The 13,704-nt window shown below is 40.7% G+C and overlaps 1 protein-coding gene across 1 annotated transcript in view; it reads left to right on the top strand.

Moving 5' to 3' along the window:
* The window catches only part of gatad2b (GATA zinc finger domain containing 2B), a 49,181-nt gene extending 36,679 nt beyond the window's left edge, over positions 1–12,502 (top strand). The window contains exons 5-11 of the mRNA XM_053492681.1: positions 897–1,025; positions 1,343–1,513; positions 3,942–4,311; positions 4,534–4,736; positions 4,830–4,940; positions 6,950–7,112; positions 7,226–12,502. Coding sequence (XP_053348656.1) covers positions 897–1,025; positions 1,343–1,513; positions 3,942–4,311; positions 4,534–4,736; positions 4,830–4,940; positions 6,950–7,112; positions 7,226–7,353 — 1,275 coding nt within the window. The 3' untranslated portion in view covers positions 7,354–12,502. The remainder of the gene's footprint in view (positions 1–896; positions 1,026–1,342; positions 1,514–3,941; positions 4,312–4,533; positions 4,737–4,829; positions 4,941–6,949; positions 7,113–7,225) is intronic.
* The last annotated feature ends 1,202 nt before the right edge of the window (positions 12,503–13,704 follow it).

Below are 13,704 nucleotides of genomic sequence, written 5' to 3'. Positions count from 1 at the left end.
CTGCAGTTACTGTAGTTGTGAACGTGTGTGCATGGTGCCGTGTCATGGACTGGGATCGCATCCAGGACGTATTCCCACTTTAAATCCAAGAGAGAGTCTTTGGATTCATCACAACCCTGACCACGATGAACAAAAAGAAAAGAAAGAAGAGAACTTGGAGACAGAACCTGTTTAACATGTTGAGGTGTAGGTGTGCCAAGATCTGCTTCTTGAGGAGTAAGAAATCTTGGTGCTTAAAGAAAATGATTCATCTGAGAGTGATTTATTTTTGTTCGAGGGAAAGGTTCTTTTAAGAAAACAACTCAATAATTTAGACTTTCTACTCAATAATGCTTCTTTTTGTTAGGCGTGCCAGTGAGCCTCTCCAGGGTCCGGGTTTCAATCCGTGCGCATGGAGTTTGCATGTTTTCCCTGTGCTTGGTGGGTTTCCTCCAGGTTTTTCGATTTTGCTCCCACAGTCCAAAGACATGGCGGTTAGGCTGATTGGCGTTCCCAAATTGCCCCATGTACCAATGTGCTGCTACAATAATATGGATAACTTGGTGAAAGAATAGGACCAAGGCACGGGATTTGATTTGGTAAATCAGTAAATCAGATTTAAGAAGAAGAACAAACCTCAGTCAGGTATCCCGGCATCGTGTTGCTTGTTGAATATGTCTTGGGTTTGACGTCCGTTTCGGATGGCACAGTGAGATTAAACCGGGGTTGTTCTAGAGCAAATCTGTGTCGCAACACTGTAAGATGTTTCTCTGTTGTGTTTAGGTATTTTAAGCTGTGTTTCTCTGTGCACGTAGATTATTACAGATCTGATTACTCTGAGGATCCACGTTAATACAGTTGTACAAACATGTAAACATATTTGAGGTGTTAATGTGTTTTCGCTCATCACTCTTCAGGTTCCAGTCGTCCAGAATCCCCCCTCCACCGTGCAGCCTTCCACCATCCACAGTTCACAGGGGCTGACCAAACTGCCTGTGCGGCCCGGCATGCACACCTCCGAGCCCCAGAACCTCCGCACAGCCCAGGTGTGTGCGCGCACTTATGCATCTGTTTTATCTCGGATTCCAGTGTTTAAGTTTTTCATTGCACTTGTCTTTTTAAAATGATGCCTTTGTCTTCTAACAAAGGTTTTTCGTAACTAAATGACTGTGTAGCCTGCTGTTTACGCATACAAAAGGCTCATTTGTTGTGTATAGTGGTTGTATAGATTACCAGATATTGCACAGCTGGTTAATGTCCCGTCATTAAACGTGGCCTAGCGTTAATAAGAAATCAGGCAACTGCTGATCTCTAGTGGTCATCCGCTGTACTGCATGTTTGAATTTATTTGTGTTTGTTTCAGGGCCACACGGTGATCAGGTCTGCAGCCAGTGCCTCCCTGCCCCCCATGATGATGTCTCAGCGAGTGATCGCTCCTAACCCAGCCCAGCTGCAGGGACAGAGATTGCCCTCTAAGCCTGGCATGGGCCGACCCTCTACAGGAAGCATGAGCAATGCAATCAATTACCAGCAGGTACGGGCAGCAAGGGTTATTCTTGCGCACTCTCGCTCACTCATCATCTATACCGCTTTATCCTGTATACAGGGTCACGGATGCATGGAGAACTTGGGGTACAACCTGCACCCCAATTTGTCGCAAAGACGCACACTCGCACACTTTGGGCAATTTTTGGGGAACGCGGATTAGCCTAATTCGCAGGTTTTTGGACTGTAGGACGAAACCGGAGTTCCTAGATGAAACCTATAAAGCACAGGGAAACAATGCAAACTCCATGCACACAGACCCTGAGGCGGGAATCTAAACCCAGACCCTGGAGTTGTAAGACAACAGTCACTGAGCCGCCTTTAGGGTTGTTTTATAATACTGTAATATTGCAGAATACCTACAGTATTTACAAATAGAAAAGGTATCATTTTAATAAACATGGTTTGTGATATTTCTACAGAGACTGTGAGCTTTCTGTAAAAGTGACACAGATATTATGAAATATCTGACAAAAGCGCGGGGACCAGCTTAAGACGGAACGCTCATTGTTTTTGCTTTGTTGTGCAAATGAGATGTTAACATTACCTTTCAAGCCAGCCGCGCACACAAAGGTGGTTTCACTTTTTAATTATTTTTTTTTTCTCTCGCTGCAGGTGGTATGTCAATACAAGCGTGTTATACACTCAAGCATTTCTGAACACTTGCGCCTTGCCAGTCGTGTCACACTCCAGATATAAAGCCAGATTCAGGAATCGTTTCTTACACACGTGTGGATTTCTTTGATAAATCTATACACCGAGCTTTAACATTACTAATTTTGCGTCCAAAAAAAAGTCATGTGCTTTGGAGCAGATGATAAAAACAGGTACTGGCATTTGATTATCAGGAAAGAATAACAAGTGGAGTGAGTCTTTCTTAAACATTTTGGTGGTACTCTTCATGCATCTCTATTAGGTCTCTTAGCAAAGTGGTTAGAGTTGGTTTTAAATCTTATTTAAGGTGAAGATCTGGACTTTAAACACTATTTTAAGGGGTGAAGGTGATGTTTGGTGTTTTCCCTAATACTGATTTAACTGATAAGTCAAATTAAAACATTGTCTGAATCAGGGTATAGAGGAAACCTTAACCTTCAGCCAGCAAGAGATTACATTATAATGTTTAAAGAAACACAACGTTTATGGCTACAAGCACTTCACTCTGTTTTTTTCTTTTTTTATATAAAAGTAGAGCACAGGAATCGCATCTGGCCTGGTTTCTTTGGAGGAAGTGCACCTTACCCTCCTTTCACATGCGTCGTGTTACTGAGTGCTACTGTTTTGTTCAAAGATCAAAGAGAATTTTTTTTTTTTTTTTTTCTATGTTCTCTATCAAATGGCAATTAGGAAGTAATTGAAGGTGAGGGAAGAACTGATAAAACAGCAGACCACAGTATCATTTCGAGGAATCACTCAAGGAATAGTTGGGTAAAGGATGGAGAAATGTTTGAAGTTCCCCTAAGTCCCCTACATACGAACGAGTTCTATTCCAAGAGCACATTTGTAAGTCCAGTTTGTTCGCAAGTCTAACAAACATTGTTCAGTTAATAGGATACTAGCACAATTGGCTACACACAGGATATTACAGTACGCTGTTGTTTAGAATTGTGCGGATGGTTTATACCCCTATCTCACCTATGAGGTGTTCGGCAGCACCTTAAGCGGCTGCGAGTGACCGTCTGATGTCCCGCAAAGTTCTGTAACGTCTGCGAGCTTCCGCGAGAAACATGTTAAATTTTTTACTGGGAAAGATTGAAACATTAAACACAGAGCCAGAACACGCAGTGAATCATGAACCGTACTTGCGGCCATCGCGCAAAACAACGTACGTGAGATTAGGGGTATTAATGATTCATGTTAAAAGAACGAGCAATGTCTGAATCTTTTTACCTCACTCTGTTCTCTTAATAATTTTTTACTTTTCATCTCTATTGTTATTGCTTGGCACTTCTTATCTTATCGTTCGTATCTTCAAAAGTTTGTAACTCGAATCTTTGTACCGCATGTAGGGGACTTACTGTATTGTTAGTCATTCATTTTCCCTCATTGCTGTTTTACCATAAGCTTCACAAATTGCATAAAATCGCAATACGAATGATCATCTGTGAGTCTGTTACTTGCTTGTGTGAATGGGTTACCCCACTTAATCCACTTCCTAAGGATTAAGAGAGAACCTTATCCCTGTTTTTATCTGCATTTAAATCATAAAAGGACATGCACATGGTAACCTACCCAGCTGTAATGTTCTTGGAAACCTGAAACAAATGAGGTTTTAAATGAGTGCACCTACAGTTTTGATTTACTGATGTACTGACCTCTCACACAGCCACAACACTTTATTTTTATTTATTTATTTATTTTTTATTTTATTTTATTTTACTGAAATCATGATGGATAACTTTTTCCTTTGTGCACTGCAGGCTGCTAGTCAACAGGTGGCGGCCTCACAGCGTTCCGGCTCCTCGGCGGCCATCTACATGAACCTGGCTCACATGCAGGCAGCCGGGGCAGCAGGTGTGCCAGGCGTCGGGGTGGGCGTGAGTGCAGTTAGCCCCTCCGCACTTCCCGGCAGCTCCAGCGTGGGCTCAGTGGGCAGTTTGAGCGATCAGGCCAGCAGCCAGGCAGCCGCCAAGCTGGCATTGCGCAAGCAGCTGGAGAAAACACTGCTGGAGATCCCTCCACCCAAACCTCCCGCACCCCTGCTCCACTTCCTACCTTCTGCCGCCAACAGCGAGTTCATCTACATGGTGGGACTGGAGGAGGTGGTTCAGAGTGTCCTCGACAGCCAGGGTAATACCGCGCTACTTGTGTACAGCCACGTCACTGCATGTATAAAGATCCAGACAAGAAATTTTACACGTCTGCATATAGTGGGGGAGAAAAACCCAAAACTCTGTTTGCACTTTTATTTTAGTGCTCTTAATACACACTTTAAGTTTTGAAAACTTTCGTATTATGTTGTTTTACACATAACATGTAGTCTGACTCAGTGCGCTGTGCTGTGTTGTGCAGGTAAAATAAGGGGTTCCCTTTCGCGCATGGAGCCGTTCTTCTGCGCCCAGTGCAGGACCGACTTCACCCCCCACTGGAAGCAGGAGAAAAGCGGTCGCATCCTGTGCGAGCAGTGCATGACCTCCAACCAGAAGAAGGCCCTAAAGGCTGAACACACCAACCGTCTGAAAAACGCCTTCGTCAAAGCCCTGCAACAGGAGCAGGTTCGCTTACGGTGTAAATCCAAATTCCCACACGTAATGCAGAGCATTAGCCGAATCTCTGATGTTTCCCCTGTGGGGTTTTGTGTGCCATAGGAAATCGAGCAGAGGCTTCAGCAGCAGGCGGCTCTGTCCCCGAGCGCAGCTCAGACCGTCCCCAGCGTCAGCAAGGCTGAGAGCATGATCCGACACCACGCCCTCCGACAGGTATCGCCGCTGCAAACTCTCTCCAGCTCTATATAACCAGGGAGGGAAAAATGTCTGTGAAATCCCACAAAGTTTCCCTAAATAAGAACTGTATTTATACTTTTAATTATATTTAAGTTTTAACATCAGCAACTTTGAATATGGTTCAGTGTGTACATGGTAACACCTCGGCCAAAACATGGTATCAAAGCTAAAAACAATGTTACTTACTAGGGTTGGGTCAATACACGATGCCATTGTACATCACCGATGGCCGATAGACATCAGTATCCTGAGCCGGCATCGCGATCCTCCACCAGACGGAGAACTGGTAGCACATGTGCACAAGTATTTACAAGCGATGTTGGCCATGAGAGGAAAGTCCTTGCTTAGATTTTCACCAAGTTAGTGGGTCTTCTTCTCCGTCAATAATCCTGCAGGTACATTGACATCATAGCCTTACTCTTTTGATCAGCGGTAAGCACTGCTGTAGCTGCTCAGTACACTGCTTCCATCTTTCGCTTTCACGCGTGTACTTAGTAATTTTAGCAAAAACCTCAGATACTGTTGGTTGGTTCCCGCGAGGTTGAGTTCTGCGTGATGTCGCTGGCAATGAGCTGTATTCCGCGGTATGGTGAACACGCAAATGGCCATGTAAATTTGTCGTCTGCGCATCTTTTTCGCAGACAACTTTACCGCAAAACCTACACACCACTTCAGACGTACCTCGTGGCTGTCCTCTTTCATTCGGTCTAAAGCCATAGTATTGCCGGATTGCCAAATTGGTCGACATCGCCCAACCCTATTACTTACTTGAAAATGTGCATTTTCAGACAGGATCATGAAACACTGTTTTTCATAATACTTATTGTGCTTGTTTTGTTTTTTTTAAGTAAATATGCATACGCGTATATATTTTAATCAGAGAAAAAGAAACACATTTGTTAAATACCATTTCTTGTCCTTTTATGTCTGTAGTGTCCGTAACTTCTTTGAATTCAAATCAGTCAACGATCTTAACTGTCATTTAGATGAAACTTGGTCACTTTAAATTTCATATGAAAAGACATTAACCTGAAAAAATTTATTATTTTAAAATGCTAAATTGTTAAGATATGGCAACATGAATTTGACATGGTTACAGACACTACAGTTTTTTTTTTCAGGAAAAATGCTTAATTTTGCACAGAATGCTTCAATTTAAGCAACAATTTTTACAAGTCATATGCTTTTAGAAGCCTACACCAATTTTGGTATCAATACTCATGAAGTAATATGAATGATTTGCATTTTAAATGATTATTGATTAAAGCGAGACAGTATAACGCTGAAAAATCTCCCCAATGATATACACCCATCTGAGCTGTTGTACGTTAGGGACTGTGCTTGATGGCCCAGCCGTGGTAATTTGGTGACACGTCATCAAAAAAAGAGCAGCTTTACATTTAACCTTTGCAAAACCGCCGACACAAAAGTCTGCTAAATAAATCTGTCACCACTTTTTTGAGACGCAAGGATGTCTGCAGGACATCCGTTTTTGTATTTCTTTATATATTTTTAGTCCCGTAAGCATCAAGAAATATCCTGGTGAGAGAATGACTGGCTGACATGAGACAACATTAAACCTGGTTAGAAATGAGTAAAGCATATGATCTATAAGACTTAAAGTTTATTTTTAGGCTCCGAGTTACTGATCGGAAGGTCGTCGGTTCGATCCCCAGCTCCATCAGGTTGCCACTATTGAGCCCATAACCCTGTCTGCTCCAGGGGCGCCGTATAACAGCTGACCCTTCACTCTGATCTAATTTTTGTGTGACTAATAAAGGCTGAACTTTAAATCACAAAAAAATAAAAAATCAACTATAGTTGTGTATATTTGAAATACAGGGTGATTCACTGGAAAGAGGCCCCAAATATTCTCTAATAACGCTGATGACTCAGCAATCTAAACCCAAAAAAAAAAAAAAGAATACCAAAACTACATACAGTACCTTGTTCACGATAACTCACCGTCAGCTCTCTGTCTTCAGGCTCCGCAACCACAGGCGGCCCTTGCGCGGGGTCTATCCGGCTTCGCCCAGGCGTCGCAGCTCTCGGTGGCCAGCGGCCTGTTGGGTATGACCAGCAAACGCTGCGGAGGAGGCGGCAGTCGGTCGCAGCATGAGAGCCGCCGACAGATTTACAACATCCCAGGTGAGCACGTGGAACACACACAAAACAATCTTTAACCGGTTTGGTCCTGTGTGACCGTGATTTCCTCCTTTCCCGTTCAGCGCCTCCTCATTCCGTGTGCTCTGTGTTTTCAGGCTTGAATATCGCCTATTTGAACCCAGGAGGCCACAAGGCATCGAGCCTGGCGGACCGGCAGAGGGAGTATCTGCTAGACATGATCCCCCCACGCTCCATATCTCAATCCATCACTGGCCAGAAATGAGCTCTTACACACACTCACTCACACACACACACACACACACACACCCACACTGCAACCATCACCCCTGTCGCATGCAGTGCCTGTCCGTGTGCCTACCCAACTAACCCATGAGAATAACTCGGCCCAGACGAACACCAGACTGTCTAGACTTCCATTTCCTTATTATAACAAGGCTCTTTATTTCTTGCTATTGCTCTGTCAGTTATCACCTTTATTATTATTAATATTATTATTAATATCATTATTGCTTGTGTTACAGGTATTCTTATGTTTATTCGTAGTTTTAGTGACTTGTGGATTTTTTTTGTTTTGTTTTTGTTTCGTTTATCTGTTTGACATTTTTATTTATTTCTCTCTCAAGGAAGGGGCTAGATTTCAGGGTTACTTGAAAATGAAAACGTGTTGCTCTTATTTTCCTCCTTAGCTTCCTCCCTTTTGCACCCTGTACAATGATGAGAGGTTGCTCTCGCATAACAAAAGCCCTTTTATTGTTGTTATTATTATTATTATTATTATTATTATGATTATAATGTATCCCACATTGAAGCTTTGGGAAAGAGGACAGTTCTCCTATGCCATGTGATGATTTAAAAAATAAATAAATAATTGTAGCAAACACACACATTTCAAAAAGGAAAGAGCCCCGGGGGAGACTGCGTCTGGCGGAACGACTGACTTTTCCAGAAAACCAATCCTTATGCACTGAGACGCTGACGGCTGTTCTGCCTTGAGAAGGCAACGTGATACAAGAACACTAGGTGCCGTGTGCAGAATTATCGAAGGAAGTTTTGGTAAAAAAAAAAAAAAAAAAAACTACACCGCAGAAGGACGGCTGAAAAAAGAAAAAAAAGAGCAACAATGATGATCAAGCTAAAAAAAAAAAAAGAAAAAAGGCTATGTTGTGCAAGAAATTTCAAGTCCCGGATTAGTGCATCTTCTGCATCCCATCAACGCCTTTATTTCTGCGACATCGATGCCGCATGGAGAGGACGTCTCTTTTCGAAGTGCCATGAAAAACACGTATGGAGATCCACAAGCGAGCATCCTAATGAACCTTAATTCCCTTCGTCTTTGGTCTTAATCCTTCTTCAGCATCCTTAATGTTTTATTTTCCCCTTCTACGGCGGCGTCTCCCGCCGCAACGGTGACGTATCTGAGAGGTACACGCCACGGGAGACGATAATCATCAAAATGTTAAATGGACTAATAAACTATTCAAATCTCTATCTGATTTATGTACAGATTCCTAACGTGAGATAAGAGTCGGAAGAGGGAAAGATGGAGGTCGTATATCTATAATAGCGTAGGCAAGGATCAATCACAGTGACGAGGCAGCTCATGCTCGAGATGCCTTTTCCTCCAGGAGCACTTTTTATTTTTTTAAATTGAGAACTGAAAAAAAGAAAATGAAAAAAAATGGTTAGAAAGAGGACAAGAGTGTTGCAGCTCCAAGGCTCTCGAGGAGGTATAGATGTCACCAGAGCGTCTCGGAGAGAGAGAGAGCGCGTGAGAGAGAGCGTGTCGTGAATCTCGCAGCATCGGTTCATTTCCGTTGTTGATCCGGTCGGTGCCTCGGGTCCACCGGTACATTTCTGTAACGTTTTCTAAACGTCCACATTTCAGGCCAGGATACAAACAGGGCAGTATGGCAGATGTTGCACAAGGTGGCAGCACTCGCAGTGTTTGGTCAGTATGCAGTATTAGACTCTCCTGTAAGTTTCACAATGAGACGAACAACACTTTTTTTTTTTTTTTTTTTTCTCCTTCAGTTTTTTGGTGCTACAAGCTGCAAGTCCTTTTCTTATTCTGCTAACGAATTACCCCTTGATCAACTCCCATCACTGCTTTATCCAAGCAATTCGTGTAAATTGTTCAGCGCAATAGAAATGGGTCACAAAGACAAAAAAAAAGCGTTTGTGTTGCGCTTCAGCAGTTTGGTCTGGCGTAGAAGGGTCTCTGCAAATCAACACACAGCTTAGAAATATTTCTACCCTGATGTTGGAAGAGTGCTCTCTTCACAAGGGCTCATTGATGAAATGTAGACCATGATATGCCTTTCAGTTTCACCAGATCTCAACCCAAATCAACACCTCTGGACTCGCACCACCACACCACCACCATCATCATCATTAGGAAGCCAATTACGGGAATATCTTTCAATATCAATAGGTCAGTACAGTACAGTTCCATAGCCTGGTGCATCGAATTGTCTGGTCTCAGCAACTTTCTAAAGGTCTTTGTCTGGGCGGCAGTGGATCTGGAGCTGGGTGCGTGAGATTTGAGTACACCCTGAATAGGATGCCATTTTAAATTTATTATTATAATTTTTTTAATTTGTCACCGGTTCTCTTGATCATTTCAAATGGAAATAAATTGTTGGCACACTGCAAGAATTTGTGTAGTTCCATTAACAAGCACTGAAATCATGTGTTACATACGAGCAGTTTGTCAAAAAGTGCTGCTTTTTACGTTTTTTTTTGTTTGTTTGTTTGTTTTGTAAGAGAAATCAATCAAGTGCACCAATGTGTGTTTTTTATGTTTTGTAAAACCATTGTTTTAAAAGCCTATGTGAAATATTCTTGCTCGGGAAAGAAAGATGCAACTTTAAAACAAAACAAAAAGTCATTAGCTGTGTCTCAGATTGCATACTCGTGCGCCACTTTTTTCTTTTTCTTTTCCTCCTACTGAGAAACTCCAACATGACCTGATTTTGTGTCGCCGAACAAATGAAGCACGGACAATTTTTTTGCACTAACCTTGTCCCATCATGCTCCACAGAACAAAGGGGAGGGGCTCGCAGCAGATATCTGCGTCCGCAGTGCCGTTTTAAACATTCCCAAACTTTTACATTTATTGAAAATAAACAAAAAAATCAAAAATACCGAACGTAGCACAGTAAATGTTAGCTAGCTAACATCAGGTAGCACTGAATCCCGATCTGGCACTATTGTTTAATATAACTGTGTGTTATTATTAATGTCAATTTCCCTTAATTATTTGAATCTATTGAGTCTTTCATGTCCGAACGGTCAAAGATTGTGACGTGAGCTATTTACACAGCTATTTAAAACTACCTTGACTTTGATTCACAGGTGCAATATTAAATGATAAAAAGTTTACGCTTAAGAGATTTTCTTAGTTTTTCGGTTTCATCTGACGTCTTCGAAGGCGTATGATCTTCTGCCCCTCTGATTTAAGTGTCCTGTAGGCTGAGCTGTGTAGAGTCCGTCTCCTTTCTCTCTGCTAATCTTTCTGCCAGACTGTAATGGATGCATCCGTATTTGTTTCTAGAGATCTACCAGTCGGAATTTGAAACGTCGTTTTCTAAGGTTTTAACAAGAAGATTTCTTTCGATTCCTTTGGGGTTTTTTTTGTTTGTTTGTTTGTTTTGTTTTAATTCGATTTCTTTATTTAATTTGTGAACTTTCATACAAAAACCTACATGTAATCAAAAAAAACACAAACAAAAAAAAAACTATGAGATGGCAACACAATATTTACTAGGTCATAAGTAATAATGACTTATTGTACATACGCTTTTTTTTTCTCCTTTTGAATTAAAAAAATGAAATTAAAATGGTTGTATATTGTGTAGAAACGCAAGCAAAAAGCCATGAATATTGTGAAGCTTGTCATTTCGTTTAGTGATCACTGTGTATTATTGTGTAACAAATGTGCAAAATGTATGGGATTATACTTCTCTTGTTTTGTTTTATGTTTTGTTTTTTTGTTTGTTTGTTTTTTAGCTCTCTTTGATGCATTTTTCTCCCAGCCTGTATGTTTTTGTAGTATGTAGTATTTGCAAAAGAAAAAAAAAATTATATATTTCCCGGTGGAGCATTTGATCCATTCTCCAGCCTTTGGACAAGGACATAATGGGATAATCTTGTATATGTTACTTTTGTGTGTGTGTGTGTGTGTGTGTGTGTGTGTGTGTGTGTTGCTTTTTTTTTTTTTTTTTTTTTTTTTGGTCAATAACATTGAAGTTAAACCAACGTTTGGTGAATGCATCGGTTTCTCCTGCTATTCCGTGCAAAGTGTCGGCCTCACGTCTGCGCAGTGGATCGGACACTTGACAGTATTACCCCAAACCTGACCAAAACCCAAAGCACTCAGCTGTAGATACGACACAAGACAATGCACACTTCATTTCCCCTGCGTTCAGATACAGGGTGTCCTTTACACATTTGGGAGACAATGTAAATCCTCATTTTCTACTTCTCATGCTCTACCATCTTATTTCATTATGCCTTTTATTCATGTCTTTCCCCGAGTAGGGGATTTTTTGCAATGCTCTTAATTTTCCATGGAAGAATTGTATACGTTGTATACGTCTGCAGGTTAAGGAAAATGCTTGCCTTTGACTGTTCTATCGCTTATTGTTTTCAGTTCGGTAAATTTTTAAGACGAAAAGAGTTAAGACGACAATTTTGCACACTTTCAAGTATTATTAAGAGTGTGACCTCCTTTCAGTTCATAGACTAACTGTCCGTGATTCCTTGATTGGACAATCAGCTTTTCTGGAGACGAGCATTTTAGTGCTCGGGTTTCCGTCTTTTCACCGCGTATTGTCTCTCAAGTACTCAGATCATTGTTTTATTTCTTTCTTTGTCCCTGTTTTTTTTCCCTTCTTTATTTTGTTTTTGTTGCAAAGTGCAAGTCACATTTGATGACGTGTGGGAGAAAAGCGGCTTTTTATTTTTATTTGATTAGATTTTTTTTTTATATAATTTCTTTTTTTACAGATTCTGCTGCAGTTCCACCAGTTTAAATACTCAGAACACTTGGCAATATGTATATCTGTTTTGTTTTAAAAAATAAAACAATTAAAAAAAAAATCTTAAGTTTGAAAAACTAGTGTATGAACAACTGGGGATTAGCTTTAACAGTAATGAATTTCAGATCAAGGCTAAAAATGTGCTTTTTGTCAAGTTTTTACTTTTTATTTGGAACATTTAATCCAGACCTTTTGCACATCCTTGATATTTAACTGTCTAAAAAAAATGAAGCTGAAAAAAAAATGCTGTTTGATTACTGCCGATTGATTAACAATTATGCGTTGACTGAAAAAAAAATATATAAGCTAATTTTGGAGGAAATAACTTTGTAATATTTATCTCTTGCAAGCTATGTTTAATAAAGGATGGAACAGTTTACCCCCCTGTGTCATTTATGTGGTATTTTTATCTTCAATTTTTAACTTCAATCAGGTTAAGCGTTGTTTGAGTATGTTGTTGTAAGTCTTTCGGCTGCTCCCGTTGAGGGGTCGCCACAGCAGAACATCCGATTCAGACTGAACCCTCCTGTTTTATCCAGGTTTGGTGTTTGGGTACTGGCTGGAAATCGAATTTGCGCCTTCCACCTGGCAGGCGAGAAACCTACCACTGAGCCCCTAATGTGTAGTTTGGGTATACATCCTCTAAAATAGTTTGGCTTGCATTTATCTTTGATTCCACTGCTTATTCGCCATGGCAACATTTCTACAACCTTATGCAACATCATCACGTGTATTTTCATAATAATAGTAAATAATTTTTTTGGCTGACATTTTGTTGACGTGAGAGTCAAACTGTTCAGTGAAGTCTTCTTCAGAATATGATCAAATGAGGTCAAGGTCAGGACTCAAGGTTTGTGGTGGCCAAATCATGTGTATTCCAGGACCTTGGCATTGTTGCCCTGGAATACCCCCCTGCTGTCAGGGAAGAAAAACACTGATGCATTGATAACCTGGTCATTTGGTACATTCAGGTCATCAGCTGACTTCATTTTTTTTTTTTCCACATAATGTTGCAGAGTCTAGACTTGACCAACTGAAGTAACCCCAGATCATAACAATGCGTCCAGAGGCTTGTACGGTGGTCACTATGCTTAATGGGTGCATCGCTTCATGCACTTCCCTGCTTACTGTGATGCATCCATCAGTCTGAATTCATTAGACCACATGACCTTTTTCCATTGCTCCAAAGTTCAATCTTTTTTTTCAATCTAAACCTTTCATCAGTTATTAATAATTTTTTTTATCACTTTTATTCTGCTAACAGGAGAGTTCAGCACTATTCTTCCAACTTTTGATAATGCATTGGACAGTTCTTAATCCAGGAGTTTCTAGAATTTTAGCAATCTGTTGCATTAGTTGATTTCTGTGCTTGATGCAAGCCAGTAATGTGACTTATCTAAACGATTGACCTCTTCCTCTTATACATACAGTAGATAGATAGATAGATACTGTATGTATATGTATATATTTTATATACTGTACATATAAAAAAATATATACTGTACATATACATACACTACCGTTCAAAGGTTTGGTGTCACTTGCAAATTTCTTTGTTTTTTTTTAGTGATTTA

The sequence above is a fragment of the Clarias gariepinus genome, chromosome 3 (genome assembly GCF_024256425.1).
Source record: "Clarias gariepinus isolate MV-2021 ecotype Netherlands chromosome 3, CGAR_prim_01v2, whole genome shotgun sequence".
In the NCBI taxonomy this organism is placed as follows: Eukaryota; Metazoa; Chordata; class Actinopteri; order Siluriformes; family Clariidae; genus Clarias; species Clarias gariepinus.
Note: the sequence above shows the minus strand (reverse complement) of the source record. Positions and strands in the feature narration are given on the sequence as shown.